Raw genomic sequence first — 18,325 nt, 5'->3', positions numbered from 1 at the left:
AGATTTGGGACATACTAACATGTGTTGTATTGAGATGACAGAAATTGTCAAAACTATCAACTGGTCGAAACCATGAAAATTGTTTGACTTGAAAAATAATTTTGCGTTGCCGACTCTTTTTTTTTTTTTTTTTTAAAGTTTATTTGAGAGTGAGTGCAAGCGGTGTAGGGGCAGGGAGAGAGGACAGGGAGAATCTCAAGCAGGCCCTGTGCTGACAGAGCCCGCTAAGGGGCTTGAAGTCCCAAGCCGTGAGGTCACGACCTGAGCCGAAACCAAGAGCTGGACGCCTGACCGACTGAGCCTCCCGGGTGCTCTCCCCCCTACTCTTTTAGTAACTGATTGAACCCTAGACTTTCCTGCTGTTTGAAAGGGCATAGGGAGTCTGAAACCAGCCCTGAATTCCCTGCTCAGCATTTCAGAAACAAAACACAACTGAACTTTAAAATGTGCCTTTCACATAAAGGAATGTCTTTAATGCAACAAGATGTGAACGTATTTACTCAGATTGCAATATAACAGCCAAATATTTCATTGTTTGATGAAATGATAGCCGTCTGTTTGAATACATCAGTTCCAGCCTCCTTAAAACAGGAGTTATTAGCACTAGGAAGTCATACCAGGGGCAGGATGCGTCACCACCCGGCGTTTGACTCCGACGACAGGTCCCCAGGGCAGGCTACTCTCAGCATTTGGCACAGCTGCTGGGCAACCGTCACTGCAGTCGGAGCCTAGGACGCTTTTGTCCCTCGCAAAGCCACCTGATACGCACCAGCAGCCCCCACGCTTTCCCTTCCCGCACTCAGCCCTCCGTCACCTCTGACGACCTTCCGCCTCATCAGCCTGACTGTTCTGGATTTCCCACATGGGTGGACGCACGTTGTGTGGCTTTTTGTGTCTGGCTTCTTTCGCTCAGCATAGCGCTTTCCACGTTCAGCCACGTTGTCGCATCTGTTCGTACTTCATTGCAGAGTGATACTCGGTCGTGCGGGTCGACCACGTTCTATTCACCCACCTGTCCTTTGAAGGACATCGGAGTGGTTTCTGCTTTCTGTCTGTCAGGAAGAATGCCGCTGCGTCCATTCAAGGCTCGAGCCAGGGCAGGTAGGCGAGGAAAAGAAAAAGGCATCCACACTATAAAGGGGAGTAAAACTCGTGTGTGGCATGGTCTTTACACAGAAAATCCTAAGGAATCCCCTAAAAGTCTGTTAAGATCAATAAATGAGTTTAGTGAGGTTTAAAATACAAGACGAATACACAAAAATGAACTGTATTTCTACACACGAGCAGTGAACTATCCCAAAATAGAATTAAGAGAACAATTCCATTTACAATGGCATCAAAAAATAAAGTCGGTGCCTTATAGTGTTACGATAGCAGCAGGATTCCCCAAGTTGATTCATGCACTCTACAGAGTCCCTTTCAGTCCCAACTGCCGCCTTCGTGGGAGTTGACAGGCTGACCCTACGACCCCTGTGGAAGTGCAGGGGACGCAGGGTGGTGTCAGCAGTCCTGGGAAAAGAGCAAACCGGGGGACTCCACAGTTCCTCACCACAGAGCCTACCACCAGGCGGTCGGGGTCAGACAGGGTGGTGCTGCCTGTGAGGACAGACGTCGGGATCAAGGGAACGGAGTCGAGACTCCGGACATCAGCCTGACAGCGGCAAGTGGCTTTCAGCAAGGCTGCCTCGATACACTGGGGGGTGAAGGGCGCCTTCCGCAGGCCGTGCTCGGAGAAACCACACGGCCACGTGCAGAAGAATAGTTGGGACCCCTGCCTCACACCACACGGAAAGCGGCTCAACGTGGATCACAGACCTGTATGGAAGCTCTAACGTGACCATTCTTTTAAACTGGTTGCTTTCAGAAGCTTCTCAATTTATTTTCTGTTTCGTTCTCCTTGGCTACGTTAAGCACCAGAATAAAGAGCTTTTAGGTATTTGCCTCAATGTAACATTTGGGTTATAAACATAACCCGAAAGGAGAAAGAAGTAGTCCAAATCTGGATTTAAGTTGTCTTTTAATTATTTTAAACTAAATTTTATTTTACTTTATAAGTTTTTTTGATGTTTATTCATTTTTGAGAAACAGAGAGACAGAGTGCACTCAGGGGAGGGGCAGAGAGAGAGGGAGACACAGAATCTGAAACAGGGTCCAGGCTCTGAGCGGTCAGCACAGAGCCCGACGCGGGGCTCGAACTCACGGACCGCGAGATCGTGACCTGAGCCGAAGTCGGACGCCCAACCGACGGCGTCCCCCGGGCGCCCCTACGCTAAATTTTAAAATCCAACAATATATTTACTATTCCAGCATCTGCTTGTATGTGTCCGTGGGAATGATGTGGGCTCCCCTATTTTCAAGGGATCTGGGCGCGTTACTCTAGAGGTTTCTCCAAACAGCAGCAAGAAGCATAGTGTAATGGCACAGATGGCGTCGGGGTCCCAGAACTTGAAACGCTGTCACCAGGCTAACTGGGGACAAGTAGCTAAAGCAGCCCATTAAAATCGCAGTCACTCTTCAGCCCCAGATTCGCTCACTGTCCAGAAATAGTCTGTGAGTGGGGCGGTGGTCATGATGTGCCTTTGGTTGCGGAAAATACTTGCTGTCCGCGTGGAGCGTCACGCTTGGGGATGCCTCGTAGTTTCTGCCGCCATCACCTGTTGTGTCCCCCGCCAGTAGTCGAACCCCGTTTTCATCGCGTATGAAACCAGGGGTTTGGACCCGGCAGGTCAGTCATGGTCTTCATTTGATTTTTCGCGGTAAATGCTCCTAATAGAGGAGTTTGTTGTACTCTAAAATATATCACAGCTAGTTTAATGAAGGACACAATGTTGCTGAATCAGATGCTTGGCCATATTTCGCCTTGATGAAACCAAACTGTCATTCGTTCATTACATCTAACGCTGTATTTAAATCCACGGACCTCGGAATTATTTCCAGCTTTGCAGTCACGAGGCAAAGATTGATGGCCCGTGACACAAGGGCCACGCGTGTGAAGAGCAGAGATGTCCCCACCGTCAGGTGCACAAGCTTCCAGACGCCAGTAAGGGCGTGTCCCGGGCTCCCAACCCAGGCCTCCCTGCACGGCTGTGCTTCTCCCGTCGGTGTTTTCCCTGCTGAGTGGAACGTCCCCCACAAAGGAGCCAGTGTCGGGGGGACGGTGCGCGGGACGGCACTGAGGCCCGTGCCCTGGGCACACGTCCTCGTTCACGCCCCAGAGCCCTGTTCCTCATCCTTGCGTATGTTTGGTGAAGTGGCGTTCAGAACAAACTGTGCAGGTTTCTCTGAGTGACCGGCGTGTGCCGTGTAGGAGATTTACGCCGCTGAGGGATTTGGGTTCCTTTGTCATAGTTCACCTTTAAGCACTCTTTGTATTCCTCGCGTCGTCCAGATGGCAGGAATTGGCACTCGTTTGCCCCGTCCACCTGCTGTCTGGGCATTGTGAGTTGAGCACGTGCATACGTGACCCCAGACAAGCTGGCCGTTGGCTGTGGTGGCTTCCTCCCGTCCGGACTACTGCGGGATGCTTCTGGTCAGCGGTGTTGTGTTGCCTTGCTGATAACAGCGACATTCGCGTATTGCAATTCCTTTTTCCTTGATTGGATACGTGGAAAACGGAAAAGGGGATATTCTCCTAAGTATAGTACAGTTGAGACGACCGCGGAGATACGTCTGGAGGGGATGGAACGCGTTCAGGCACCGTCGTTGAACTTGCTTTGTGCGGTCATCGGCCCTGATCCGTTGGCAGAGTGTTTAACTTCGAAGGGAAAGGCTTGCAGTCAACTGGGTGGATTGCCAGAAGTGTTGTGTCCAAACGCCAAGGCGCAGAGACGTGGGCTTTACGTTCCGGTTATTCTCCACAGTTGATCCTTTCCCTCGCTCCATACGCTGCATGCAACCAGCATTCTCTTGTGGAGAGAGTGGTCCCCAGACTTCGGATCTTGTGACCGGCTTTCTTCTCGGGCACTCTGATTCAGGCGATACGGGGCTGCGACTTGGGCTTGGGGACTTAAGATCTCCCAGGTCTGCTGGGTGCACACAGTTAGACGCTGAGCCGCCCGGCCCGAATGCAGCGTCCACATCCTGCTGGTCCGAGGCCGTGGGGCAGGAGACCTAACATCGTGGGCATCTTGGACAGCTGACAAGTACCAGTCCCCCCCACACTACTGCCTTCATGTAAAACAGATGTAATCTTCAAAGAAAAGCATGGGAAAACAAAATGCTTTATTGTAACAACGTGTAATCTCGAGACTTCTTTAAGTACATGAGCATTAGCCAGTTATACGTGAATAGAACTTAATATTTTTTAAAAAATAGGAAACAGGTATAAAAGTTAATTTATCACTAGGTGAGTGAATGTCTAAAATTACATCTTAAGAACGTAATCTACGGCTAGTGCCTCTGAACTCCTCTGCGATCGTGACCTGAAGCCTGTCGATGCCATGGCTGAGCATGCTGTGTTGGCGGTGGGCACCGTGACCAGTGTAACCCGGGACACATGTGTGGCACTGTGTGTAAATTCAGACTGTGCTCTCCGAAATCTCATCTTGAAGAATCTACCCTACAGAAATCACGTTTTTATAGCAAAAATTGTAAACCGTCTGAGTATCCATGCTTGGGAGACTCGCCCGACAGAATGTGGTATGTTACCGTGAGTTTGTGGTACACCCAGTACAGATTCCATACTCCTGTGTGTTGTCACGTGAGAAAGTAGTTTATAAACATGGACCTGTCTCTGTCAGTGTCCTGTGATCGTAGGAAAGAGTAGGAGAGCTTCCATACCGAACTAGGCGATCCCAGAGTGTTAGAGGGTGAAGTGAGCCTTTACGGTGTGTTCCGATAAAACCTAGAGCCTCCAGTTCCGGAACAGGGGAGCGGATGCCCTTCTCCCCGTTCTTCCTGCTGGTGTGACGTATGGAGCGCGCACAGGGGGACCGTGAGCGCGGAGGGAAGCAGGCAGGCTCACAGGGCCCCTGGGACCCCGGGAGTGACGGCGCTCAGTTCCCTGCTGGTCTGCCTCCGGCCCCAGCCCGGGTGCTAGAGAAGCCAGCGGTGCAGAAGTGCCAGCGGCACGACGAGCCGCAGGACCAGCTGGTGGGACGGGGGACTCCTACGCTTCCGTTCCAGCCCTTCCAAGAAGGTGTGCGTGTCGGTGCAGCGGGTGTGGCCCCATGACGTGCCAGATGGAGGGGCCGGCCAGCGCGACCTGGGCCGTCGCATGCCGCATGTCAGTCTGTCCGGTCGGCCTGTCGTACACCTCCGACTTGCAGCGTTAAATTCCGTTCTGTGTCAGTAGAGCTGCCGGAGGATCTGCGGCCCCACCCTCTGCCCCAAGGGTCCAGTGGGGACCCTAGACTTGCACCCTTGCCCGGCCATCCGGAGATGACCCAGCTCCCGGTCCGGCAGGTGGAGACCTGACGCGCTGAGCCAGGGCAGGGACGGGGGAAGGGTGGACGCGGCCGCAGGCGAGGGAGGTGCTGGCGCAGACCCACACGCGATGCTGACGCGGAACCACACGCACCGCCAGTGCTGCGCCTCTCAGTGTAGCAGAGCAGCCCGTGGTGAGGGGGTGCCGGGCGGCGGGCACGGGGGCCCCCCTCTGTGTCGGTGTGCAGCCTTCTGTGAATCCATGGTCCTTTCAAAATCAGTCGGAACAGAACCCAGCCACCCTTACTCAGGCTGCCACATCTGGGAAAGGTCTTCGCTAAGGCTCTGCTGCCCCCAGCGAGAAACACCACCTGTGTTTGCGGGGTGGCGTGCGTCCCCGTAACCACGACGTCCCTTGGTCTTTGCGGGGGAGCGTGCATCCCCGTAACTGCAGTGTCCTTGGGAAAAGCACATTCGCTACTTTTTCCTGTCATTGCACTCATGCACCTGACGGTTGTTAACTTTTGAAACTCTAGAACTCTCGTCCTGTACTCCTCTAGCATTTCCAGTACCCCGAATACAAACACAGGCCCCGCCCGATTCCAGCAGCAGGGATGCGCACTGCTCCCACCGGTCTGTGCTCCTCTGAGGATCAGGGAAGATGACGACTGTGAAAACAGCGGACTTGTAGAGCTCAGTGTCAGACCGTGGAGCGTTCCAGCTGGAGGGTCCACCCCGCACGACAGAGACGGTGTCCTGGGAGGACGGTCCGGCCTGAGCTCAGAAGGCCCGGGGGTCGCAGAGGACGTGTGACAGATGCAGCAGCTTGGGTCGGTGCCTGTTCTGCCGGCGTGTTTGCTCTGCACGTGCGGCCGTATTTCTCCCAGACGCTCTCTTGCTTCCGTGACCGGGTTTCAGGCCGTGTGTCTGTCCCGCCATCGGAGTTGCCGGTGTTGGACGAATGGGGTATTTTTCCCATTCACTGTGACGTGAGTGCGTTAAATGTTGTGATTATTCTTGACAGTTTAAAAACCTGTTGAAACGTACCAAACGCAGCCCAAAAGATCTTTCTAGAAATGACTGGTACTTTCTCCTACGGTATAATTTGATCTGCTCTGTTTCCTGAAATGCATTGTAACCTTAACTGAATCTGATCTTTGAACGAAGCCTCATCCCCCTCGACACAAGTTAGCGCGGCACGGAATCTGGTTGCTAGCTAGCAGCCGTCGGACTGAGGCAGGTTGACACGTGGAAGACAGAATTTGTCATCTCAGGATCTGAGTTCTTGTCTCGCTAACGTACCGACAGTCTGACCGTATGCGGCTGGTCCACTTTCTTTGTGCCGTATTTACTTCTGCCTGGAGCGGGGACGGTGCTTGCCTGCCCTGGCCGCTCGGCAGGCTGTGGCAAGGGGCGTCCGGCGGGCTGGCACCTTTAAAACCACGAGCGAAGGGTCTGTGGTTTCTGCGGAGCCCTGCCGTGTGCATGTGCCCAAAGCTTGAAGGGGTAGGAGGCTCAGTACGGCGTGCCCCGCGGCTCCGTGCTGGGGAACTCGGGACGGGGACACCATCAACAGAGCACAGCCCCCGGGCATGCCGGGCCCCCTCCCCGCCAGCCCTGCGGAGCCCAGATCCCCGAGCAAACTCCCGGCCTCTCCAGCCTCTGGATTTGCACCCTCTTTTCTGTCTCCAGCCCTGCCACCACGTCCCTGGTCTCCTAGACCTTCCTCGACTTCGTCCTCCACCGTCACCACCACTGTGCTGATCAGTCACTGTGACCCACGCGGGAGTCCCCAGGACGAAGTCAGGCCCTGGATGCCCTCGGTGACGGGACACACATCAGTTCTGCAGCCCTCACTGCCATCCTCCTCCAGCGGCTGCGGCCGCAGACCCCGCACGTCTGCCCACCGTGCTCAGCGTCCCCTGGGAGCAGACCTGCTCTGTGCTCTTCTCTCTGCCTTTGCACCGCAGGGTTCTTGAGCGAAGGGACCCCCAGTCCTCGTGCTTCGGGCTCTTCGTACGTGATCTTACTCACCCTGTGCCACAGCTGGGCAAGGTACGTCGTCTCGTCCTTATCTGCAGACACACTGAGTGTGACATTCCTTGGCCCATGGGGAACAAACAGGGCGCACGCCCTGATCCGTCAGCCTCCAAAACCCAGTGCACAGCGATGCCTCTGAGGGAGTTTTTTGCCAAACGCATAAATGAATGCCAAGTGTGTTAGAAATCTATGGGAATGTGAGGGTTGATGGTGTTTGGGGAATGGTGGCTGCATCTTGAGGCCGTGCGGCCACCGGAGCCCGTGGCTGATGTAGGAGGAGTGTGTCTGGTGAGGATGGTGTGGACCCGTCGGGGGAAGGGGAGGCCGGGGGGGATGTGGACCCGTGGGGAGAGGGAGAGGCCAGGGGGGATGGGAGGGTTCCATGTGGACCGGTTGGGGGAAAGGAGGCCAGCGGGGATGGGGGCGGGTCCATGTGGACCGGTTGGGGGAGGGTAGGCCAGGGTTGATGGGGGGGTCCATGTGGCCCAGTGGGGAGAAGGGGAGGCCAGGTGGGGATGGGGGCGGGTCCATGTGGACCGGTTGGGGGAGGGTAGGCCAGGGTTGATGGGGGGGTCCATGTGGCCCAGTGGGGAGAAGGGGAGGCCAGGGGGCATGGGGGCGGGTCCATGTGGACCGGTTGGGGGAGGGTAGGCCAGGGTTGATGGGGGGGGATCCATGTGGCCCAGTGGGGAGAAGGGGAGGCCAGGGGGCATGGGGGCGGGTCCATGTGGACCGGTTGGGGGAGGGTAGGCCAGGGTTGATGGGGGGGTCCATGTGGCCCAGTGGGGAGAAGGGGAGGCCAGGGGGCATGGGGGCGGGTCCATGTGGACCGGTTGGGGGAGGGTAGGCCAGGGTTGATGGGGGGGTCCATGTGGCCCAGTGGGGAGAAGGGGAGGCCAGGTGGGGATGGGGGCGGGTCCATGTGGACCGGTTGGGGGAGGGTAGGCCAGGGTTGATGGGGGGGTCCATGTGGCCCAGTGGGGAGAAGGGGAGGCCAGGTGGGGATGGGGGCGGGTCCATGTGGACCAGTTGGGGGAGGGTAGGCCAGGGTTGATGGGGGGGGTCCATGTGGCCCAGTGGGGAGAAGGGGAGGCCAGGGGGCATGGGGGCGGGTCCATGTGGACCGGTTGGGGGAGGGTAGGCCAGGGTTGATGGGGGGGGTCCATGTGGCCCAGTGGGGAGAAGGGGAGGCCAGGTGGGGATGGGGGCGGGTCCATGTGGACCGGTTGGGGGAGGGTAGGCCAGGGTTGATGGGGGGGTCCATGTGGCCCAGTGGGGAGAAGGGGAGGCCAGGTGGGGATGGGGGCGGGTCCATGTGGACCGATTGGGGGAGGGTAGGCCAGGGTTGATGGGGGGGGGTCCATGTGGCCCAGTGGGGAGAAGGGGAGGCCAGGGGGCATGGGGGCGGGTCCATGTGGACCGGTTGGGGGAGGGTAGGCCAGGGTTGATGGGGGGGGTCCATGTGGCCCAGTGGGGAGAAGGGGAGGCCAGGTGGGGATGGGGGCGGGTCCATGTGGACCGGTTGGGGGAGGGTAGGCCAGGGTTGATGGGGGGGTCCATGTGGCCCAGTGGGGAGAAGGGGAGGCCAGGGGGCATGGGGGCGGGTCCATGTGGACCGGTTGGGGGAGGGTAGGCCAGGGTTGATGGGGGGGGTCCATGTGGCCCAGTGGGGAGAAGGGGAGGCCAGGGGGCATGGGGGCGGGTCCATGTGGACCGGTTGGGGGAGGGTAGGCCAGGGTTGATGGGGGGGGTCCATGTGGCCCAGTGGGGAGAAGGGGAGGCCAGGTGAGGATGTGGACCCGTGAGGAGAGGGAGAGGCCAGGGGGGATGGGAGGGTTCCATGTGGCCCAGTGGGGAAAAGGGGAGGCCAGGGGGCATGGGGGCGGGTCCATGTGGACCGGTTGGGGGAGGGTAGGCCAGGGTTGATGGGGGGGTCCATGTGGCCCAGTGGGGAGAAGGGGAGGCCAGGGGGCATGGGGGCGGGTCCATGTGGACCGGTTGGGGGAGGGTAGGCCAGGGTTGATGGGGGGGTCCATGTGGCCCAGTGGGGAGAAGGGGAGGCCAGGGGGCATGGGGGCGGGTCCATGTGGACCGGTTGGGGGAAGGGGAGTCCAAGGCCGTGCTGTGCATCCAGAGCACAGAACAACCATCCTAGAGGAAGAGTGGGAGGAGCTGGGCGCTACAAGATCGGGAAATGGGGGCACCTTAAACTCTAAAAGGTCAGCAAAGCCACAGTCCTAGCAGCGCGGCACCGAACAGACCAGTGGAACGGTCAAGAGCCAAAAACACCCACACACATGAATGGCAGGCAGCTAATGTCCAACGAAGGAGACAAGAACACAGGATGGGAAGAGACTGTGCAGTAACAGCCTCATGCAGAAGAAAGTACTGGACCTTTTTCTTATACCCACAAAACTAGCACAGAACTAAAGACCAGAAACTGCAAAAGTTCTAGAGGAAAACACAGGCCGTAATCTCTTTGACCTTGGCCTTAGCAACATTTGTTTGGATCTGTCTCCCCAGGAAAGGGCAACAAAAACTAAAATAGACCAGTGGGATTTCATCAAAGTGAAAAGCTTCTGCACAATGAAGGAAACTGCTAACAAAACGGAAGAGCAGCTACTGAATGGGAGGAGGTATTTTCACATCCACCGTCTCACAGGGGTTAATATCCACAAATAGGTAAAGAACTTAGACAACTTAGCATCAAAAAAAATTTTTTTTAATGGGCAGGGGCGCCTGGGTGACTCAATCGGTTAAGCATCCGACTTCAGCTCAGGTCACAATCTCGCGGTTCGTGGGTTTGAGCCCCGCATCGGGCTCTGTGCTGACAGCTTAGAGCCTGGAGCCCGCTTCAGATTCTGTGACTCTCTCTCTCTCTCTGCCCCTCCCCTGCTCATGGTCTGACTCCCTCTGTCTTAAAAATAAATAAAAACATTAAAAAAATTTTTTTTAAATGGGCAGAAGACACGAATAGACATTTCTCAAAGAAGACACACACCTGGCCAACAGACACATGAAAAGATGCCCCACATCACTCATCAACAAAACACAAATCAAAACCACGATGAGATACCGCCTCACACCCATCAGAATGGCTAAAATCAACAACTCAGGAAAACAACAGATGTTGCTGAGGATGTGGAGAAACGGGGACCCTCTTGTACTGTTGGTGGGAATGCCAACTGTGCAGTCACTCTGGAGAACGTGTGGAGGTTCCTCAAAAATTTAAAATAGAACTACCATGTGATCAGTAGTCGCACTTCTGGGTATTTAGCCAAAGAAAACAAGAACACGAATTCAGAAAGCCGTCTGCACCCCTGTGTTTCTAGCAGCGTTATTTACAGTGGCCGAGACACGGGCACAGCCCAAGTGTCCACCGACAGATGAGTGGTGAGGAAGATGTGTGTATATACAATACTACTCGGCCATAAAAATGAAACCTTGCCATTTGCGACAGTGTGGGTGGATCTAGAGGGTATTCTGCCAAGGGAAACAAGTCAGAGAAACTCAAACGTGTGTAATCTAAACAGACAAACAATAGAGAAACAGACTCCCCAGACACAGAGGTGGTGGCCAGAGGGTGAAACAGGTGAAGGGGATGAAGAGGGACAGACCTGCAGTGACAAAATAAGTACATCCCGGGGACGAACAGTGCAGCACGGGGAGCGTGGCCGATGGTCCGGTAGTAACTCCGTATGGTGCCCGGTGGTAACCGCATTTCTGCAGATCATTTTGGGGAGTGCAGAATACTGAATCACTAGACGGTGGCCCCGAAATAGATAGTATATGTCAATTTTACTTCGGTGTTTACAAAGACAAGAAGGGGTGAACGATTAATACAGAAACAGTAGCAGCGCGGAGTGAACTCGCGCTCCAAGTGCCTGTCCCCGCGGTCCCTGTGGCGTAAGACAGCGAGCGGAGGAGAAGACGCATCTCTTTACTTGGGGTCTTCTGTGACTTGCATCTAGCGGTTTAAAGACCTAAAGAAATAACAGTTTACTCCTGGGAGGCACTGTCAGGCCATGGTATCCTTCTCTTTGCCACATACATAGAATCGCTAGTAAGAAGTCAGGTTAGGAGAAGAATTATTCGTCACAGTCCCACTTCTGAACTGCCTCATCACCGCAGCCCTTTGTAAACCCGTCTCACGTTCAGTGTGTATCAGAGAAAAAAATGTCAACAGGAAATTCTCTGATTGTGTCAGTCTGATAAGTAAAACATTTTTTATTAGAGCAACATTAAATAATTTTTCAGAGAACTCATCCGGGCACACATAATAGAGGTGAACTTTGTGCTTATTCTAATAGGAATTAACGTATGATTTCATTGTCTTGATTTCGGATAGGAGAACTGTCGTTTTCATCTCAAATCTCTGATAGAAATCATTTCTAGAACTTCCCTTATTTCATTTGGAGGCTGACTTGTTTTTAGTTACGTTGTTTAACGTAAGCCACTATTTTAAGCTAATTCTATTTAATGACGACATAACCCAAAAACTGTACTTCTCACATAATTTTGACTTCAGGAAACTTGGGTTCCATTTATTCAAGGTATTAAAAGGGTTAAAGACAAAGTTTATAAGACAAGCACCCGTGAGAGTAGCTGCTCTCTGAAATGCATGAAGGTCTGTTGTATGGTGTCCGCTCGTGCAGGAGGACTGACGGAGCCACCCCTAACACCGTGACGGGCAGCACGGGCTTTCCTCTTACTTGTCACGTTCAAGTGGCCTTTGTGTCCTGGTGGGAGTTCCGAGTTGGATGACCTATTTTGTCTTGAACGCTAGTTCTCACTAATGTGTGTGGAGTCAGGGGTAGATAGGAAAACGCTTTGTATTTTCAATGTCACGTGTGGCAAAGAAAGCAAAAATCAGTTAATATCTTGTGGGTGTCTCGTAGCCGTGTGGAAAGCCCAACTTTTATTATCACCGATCGGCAATGGGGTTGTTCATATTCACGTTTATAACGACCTCAGCCCGTGGGTGATCCTTCCGTGTGCCTTGAAGTAAGTGCAGAAAAGCCCAGGGAGGCTGTGTGACAGCACGTCATTGCAGCACGTGACAAACACGTTCACAGGCGTCCACGTGTCCCCAAGAGCAAGTAAGCAAAAATTGTATGCACATGTTCTATGTATATTTTTATATCAAGTGATATATATTCACAGAGTTTGGGGTTTCCAGAGTCATGATGTGTAACAAGGTGAATTTATGTGTCACTTTTAATGAAAACTCACCATGTTTTTGAAGTAATGTTCTGTCTCACTGCCTTTCATGAGGTTACTCACTGTATTTGGCTGTATACGTTTCTGATAGGAAGCCAGACCCCGGAGTCTCATAAACCTGACCTGTGCTCCTCCCCTGACTGCCTTCCTCACACGCCGGGAGTGAAGTACTTACTTGTGTGCAGGCACACGTTAGTGGCGGGCACACGGGGACCGGCAGTCCCCAGGGGTGACCCCTGACTGTCTCTCTGGAGGGTCCTCCCCATCTGCGGAGGGCACTGGTCGGAGACCCAGCTCGGGAGAATGTGCCTTCCTGCCCACGTGCTCTCGCCCCACGTGACACAGATGGACGCGAAGGCTTAAATGCACCTGTTTCTGTTCAATGGAAAATATCTAATTTTTCAAAATTGGGTTTTTAAAAAGCCAATAGGCCTGCTGATTTGGGACTGGCTGATGTCTTTCTCAGGCGGCGTCCTCAGGTGTAACTCCGGAGACCGGCCGTGTCTTCCCCTTCCCTGCCTGTCTCAGAACGTGCAGGACCCACATGTGGGCCAGGTCACACGCGTGAACTGAAAGGCGGAGTGTGCCCTGTCTTCAGGGAGCTAGGACGGACGCTGGCCCTCGGCAAAGGACAGTTTGGGTGCTGGAATTCCAGAGTGTGCTGAGGGGAAGCCTGAGCAGGGAGGAGAGCGTCCGCCCGCGGGTGGAAACGTGGGTGGGGAAGTCTTGTGTTCGGCCTGCTGGCCTCCTGTGTGCGCACTGATTCTCGTCTTCGCCGCTCCTGTCGTAGGAACCCTCACCCAGAACGAGATGGTGTTTAAGCGGCTGCACCTGGGGACTGTGTCTTATGGAGCAGACACGATGGACGAGATCCAGGGCCACCTCAGGAATCCGTGCCCACAGGTGAGCTCGCGCACCCTGGCGCGGACGCGGTCGGTCTGCGGAAGCCAGCCTGAGCTGTTGTGTCTATTGATGCAGAAATCGGCAGACTTCTTTGAATGTCCCAAAACGTTCGGTTCTAATTTATAAATCAAGAAGCAGTTTCTGGACTTATTTTATTTTATTATTATTATTATTATTATTTTTTTTTTTTTTAATGTTTGTTTTTGAGAAAAAGAGAGAGAGCACAAGCAGGGGAGGGGCAGCGAGAGGGAGACACTGAATCCGAAGCAGGCTCCGGACTCCGAGCTGTCAGCGCAGAGCCCCACGTGAGCCTCGAACTCACAGACAGGGAGATCATGACCTGAGTTGAAGTCGGATGCTTAACCGACTGAGCCCCCCGGGTGCTCCCTCAAATGTGTTTCTTAACAGTCCCTCTGTTTTCCTTCATAATTAATAAGACTTCCTCATACTTTTTTGCCTTTTCCATAAATAGCAGTGGGCACACCGTACCGTGGTGAGCCCGTCGCCCTGTCGTCCACGTCAGCAGGTGTCCACGCACAGCGGGTTTTGTTTCATCCATAGCCCTTGTCCTTCACCGTGTTTGTAGTGAACCTCAGATATCACGTTATTCCGTCTGTAAATGTGTGGTCTGTATCTGGATTACGTAAGGACGTTTCTGTGGGAGAGGGGCACATGACCTAAGTCTCGTCTTCTCACCGGGGCCTCAGGAGCTGAGGTTGTGGGAAGAGGAATTACTTGCTTTCCCACAAGGTTGCAGCCCAGTAGTCACAGCACCTGCCCGACACTTTGTAGGCGGCGGGATCTGCAAGCGACACATGTGTGGTGTGGCCTGGGACGGTCCTGACGCTCCAGGTCCCGACGTCGGGCCCACGGGGCCCTGTGTGTGCACAGATCACAGATCACGAGCGGAGGGACGGCAGACATAGACCATTTTCCAGAGTTTCTTTCAGGCTGCGTGGTTCCTTCCCACAGACTGTTCCCAGGTAGTATGTGTGTTGCGCTCGTGTGGACCTACTGATTCTGTGTAACCGCACCTCACGACCCTGGGGTGTCTGTTTAGGGTCCTCGCACTGAAGGCTGCGGTTGCCACGGAGGACCAGTCACCGCTTCCGAGGCTGCTTCTCTGCCTCCTCGCCAGTCTTTGGTAGGGTTTAGTCACCACGTAGTATGTCAGGGAGAGGACCAAGTCGCCCGCCCACCGACGACGAGGGGCTCACGTGTCCACAGGCTCCCCTGGGCCCTCTGGGAGGCTGTGGACCGTCTGTGTTGACCGTCATGCTTCCGACCTGTCTTCCTCACACCTGCCCCGAGTGCTTTCTGCTCTGACCAGATTCCAGTGGACTGTCTGCCTTGCGTTTAGTTTGTGAAAACCTTCTCTTTCTTCTGTAACACTTACTAGAATATCGTATACTTTACTTTCAAGACGCTGTCAGATGAGAACCATGATGCGTGTAAGTTTATCGTATGTACTGATCACTTACGCAAGCTCAGGTACAAACTGGAAACCAAACGCTTTACTGAGTTGGACGTCACTCATTTCAAGACAGAGTATTCTGAGTGTTTATTTATTTTGAGAGAGAGAGAGCACAAGCAGGGGAGGGGCAGAGAGAGTGGGAGAGAGAGAGAATCCCAGGCAGGGGGATCTGTGCGGGACTCGAACTCATGAACCACGAGATCATGACCTGAGCTGAGATCAAGGGTTGGTCGCTTAACTGACTGAGCCACCTGGGTGGCTAAGTATTGTGTAACCTAGAATATTTAGTAACAGAAGGAAAATCTAAAAAGGAAAAGGAAAAAAGACTTCTCTTCTAGTAATCTTTGTCTAGTTGGAAATAGTACCGGGGAACATCTTTTTTTTAAAAAATAACTGGGGCGCCTGGGTGGCTCAGTCGGTTAAGCGTCCGACTTCGGCTCAGGTCACGATCTTGCGGTCCGTGAGTTCGAGCCCCGCGTCGGGCTCTGGGCTGATGGCTCAGAGCCTGGAGCCTCCTTCCGATTCTGTGTCTCCCTCTCTCTCTGCTCCTCCCCTGTTCATGCTCTGTCTCTCTCTGTCTCAAAAATAAATAAATGTTAAAAAAAAATTTTTAAAAATAACTAATTTACATTATCCATTAGTATGATTTTAATAGCTCCAAATAAGCTATTTTACTAGAAGAATCAAAAGCAGAAAGGATAAAGTCACTGTATAAAAACAACAAATATTTAATACTTATTTCCATGTAAGAGTTCTTTTAAAAACCTTTTTTGTTAGCTATCTGTTGGTTAGACAGTACTTTTTATGTAAAATTGATTTTATTCCTTAGATTCTGTCTTTTTATTAAGATGATAATAGTCTACCAGGTCCAGTGTAAGGTAACAGATCTTTCGTAATCTGATTGTATTTCCCCACTGGAAGCATTTGGTGATGGAGGGCATAATCTTTAATGGCATTTGTGTGAAATTAAATCATACAGCCATCAATAAACATGACATAATTCATAAGGGGGAGTCGGCCGTGGTCTCTGCTGTGACGCAGCCATGTGAGCAGCACGCAGATGTGGGTCTGAGTGCCAGCTGCTGTGCCGAACAGGCAAACCCTTCATTAGACAACCCTGTAATTTGATGGGCAGAATGTTCATGGTTCAGCGGCTCTACACGTGCCGTCCAAGAGCGGGAGACTCACTGTCTCGGGAGGACTCACGAGCGGCTGTGAACTTGACTGAGGAATGTCTGAGGTCCTATTGGTGGCGGGGCGGGGGGGGGGGCAATCCTCCTCCTCCTCCTCCTCCAGGATGGGGGACAGTGAGTAGCCGCCCGCCTCGCTGGCGAAGGTGAGCTTCCTCGGACACGGCTGAGTGCGACAAGAGCCAAACACGGTGTAAATGGGGAGTCACCTCGAGAGGGCACGATTTTGAAATCTGACACGGGGATCGTTCTTCCTCAGAACGCAGTGTTTATTGTGTGTAATGATTGTTAGGCACGAAATCAGACCCTAACTTCAGAGGCTGTCACGAGATGGATTAATTTATCGTACTAAAGGAAGATTCATAAGCATTTTCCTCCTGCTTTTAGCTTTATACCCCTTGAGATACGGCACTTTTAAAGAAAAGTGAGAGCACTTACAAGTCTACTGTTTGTTCTTCAGCGAACCCCATTGTTAGAGGGAGGTCAGCATGAGTTATTAAGGACTTAGCAAGTTAATGCCGTGGCTCAAGTGAATCTAGTCAAAGGAAACACCCAGATTTTAAGTATTGAAACAAATATTTTGGTATGTATGACAACTGTAGTAATAGCTGTTCTGTAGAAGGGAATCCGAATCAAACCACATAATCAAATCGAGCTACTTTTCTTCCTTCCTTCCTTCCTTCCTTCCTTCCTTCCTTCCTTCCTTCCTTCCTTCTTTCTTTGTTTCTTTCTTCCTTGTTTCTTCTTTTTCTTTCTTTCTTTCTTCTTTCTTTCTTTCTTTCTTCCTTCTTTCTTTCTTTCCTTCCTTCCTTCCTTCCTTCCTTCTTTCTTCTTTCTTTGTTCTTCCCCTTCCTTCCTTCCTTCCTTCCTTCCTTCCTTCCTTCCTTCTTTGTTTCTTTTTTCTTTCTTTGTTTCTTCTTTCTTTGTTTCTTCTTTCTTTTTTTCTTTCTTTCTTCCTTCTTTCTTTGTTTCTTCTTTCTTTCTTTCTTTCCTTCCTTCCTTCTTGTTTCTTTGTTTCTTTCTTCTTTCTTTGTTCTTCCCCTTCCTTCCTTCCTTCCTTCCTTCCTTCTTGTTTCTTTGTTTCTTTCTTCTTTCTTTGTTTCTTCTTTCTTTCTTTCTTCCTTCTTTCTGTTTCTTCTTTCTTTCTTTCCTTCCTTCCTTCCTTCCTTCTTCTTTCTTTGTTTCTTTCTTCTTTCTTTGTTCTTCCCCTTCCTTCCTTCCTTCCTTCCTTCCTTCCTTCTTTGTTTCTTCTTTCTTTGTTTCTTCTTTCTTTCTTTCTTTCTTCCTTCTTTCTTTGTTTCTTCTTTCCTTCCTTCCTTCCTTCCTTCCTTCTTTGTTTCTTCTTTCTTTGTTTTTTCTTTCTTTCTTTCTTTCTTTCTTTCTTTCTTTCTTTCCTCTTTCTTTCTTTCTTTCTTTCTTTTTCTTTCTTTTTGGTATTTTATTTTAGAGAGATTGAGAACATATACATGAGCAGGGGAGAGGAGTAGAGGGAGAGAGAGAGAATCTCAAGCAGGCTCCAGGCCCAGCACAGAGCCCAGTGTGGGGCTCGATGCCATGACCTGAGCCAAAATCAAGAGTTGGACACCCGACCGAGCCACCCAGGCGCCCCAAGCTGCTTTTCCTATCCCTAGCTAACTAGCTTATAAAAATAGCATATGCTAATAACTCCAGCATCAACTATATTGTATTTTCAACTTTATGACATTCCGTATTTTACCAGATGCAGTCCCAGGCTGGCGGAAACAATGCCAGTTCAACGCCCCCGAGAAAAGCCCAGTCTTCAGCTCCCAAAGTCAGAAAAAGTGTCAGCAGCCGAGTGCACGAAGCGGTGAAGGCCATCGCACTGTGCCACAACGTGAGCCCCGTGTACGAGTCCCGAGCCAGTGTAGGCGGGGAGGCTGAGTACGCCGAGGCAGATCAGGACTTCAGCGACGGGAACCGGACCTACCAGGCCGCCAGCCCGGACGAGGTCAGTGGGGGCCTCTTGGAGAATCAGAGTACAGAACTCATCACCTTGGGTTTCAGCCGGGCGCAGAAGGCGCGAGAATGAGTTCTCTTACGGGGTGAGAGGTGAGCTTTACCATAGTTCTAGCAGGCCTTAGCTACGGGCCAGGGGCCACGCGGCTCTTCCCGG

General features: G+C 52.4%; 1 protein-coding gene across 5 annotated transcripts in view; it reads left to right on the top strand.

Moving 5' to 3' along the window:
* Positions 1 to 18,325, top strand: part of ATP9B (ATPase phospholipid transporting 9B (putative)) — a 257,177-nt gene that overhangs the window by 188,533 nt on the left and 50,319 nt on the right. For all 5 annotated transcript variants that reach the window (XM_047086323.1, XM_047086327.1, XM_047086325.1 and 2 more), the window contains 2 exons: positions 13,415 to 13,527; positions 17,912 to 18,160. In XM_047086323.1, coding sequence (XP_046942279.1) covers positions 13,415 to 13,527; positions 17,912 to 18,160 — 362 coding nt within the window. The remainder of the gene's footprint in view (positions 1 to 13,414; positions 13,528 to 17,911; positions 18,161 to 18,325) is intronic.

The sequence above is a fragment of the Lynx rufus genome, unplaced genomic scaffold (genome assembly GCF_022079265.1).
Source record: "Lynx rufus isolate CCGP_SWC_20201006 ecotype Redwood Valley unplaced genomic scaffold, mLynRuf1.p SCAF_20, whole genome shotgun sequence".
NCBI lineage: Eukaryota > Metazoa > Chordata > Mammalia > Carnivora > Felidae > Lynx > Lynx rufus.
Note: the sequence above shows the minus strand (reverse complement) of the source record. Positions and strands in the feature narration are given on the sequence as shown.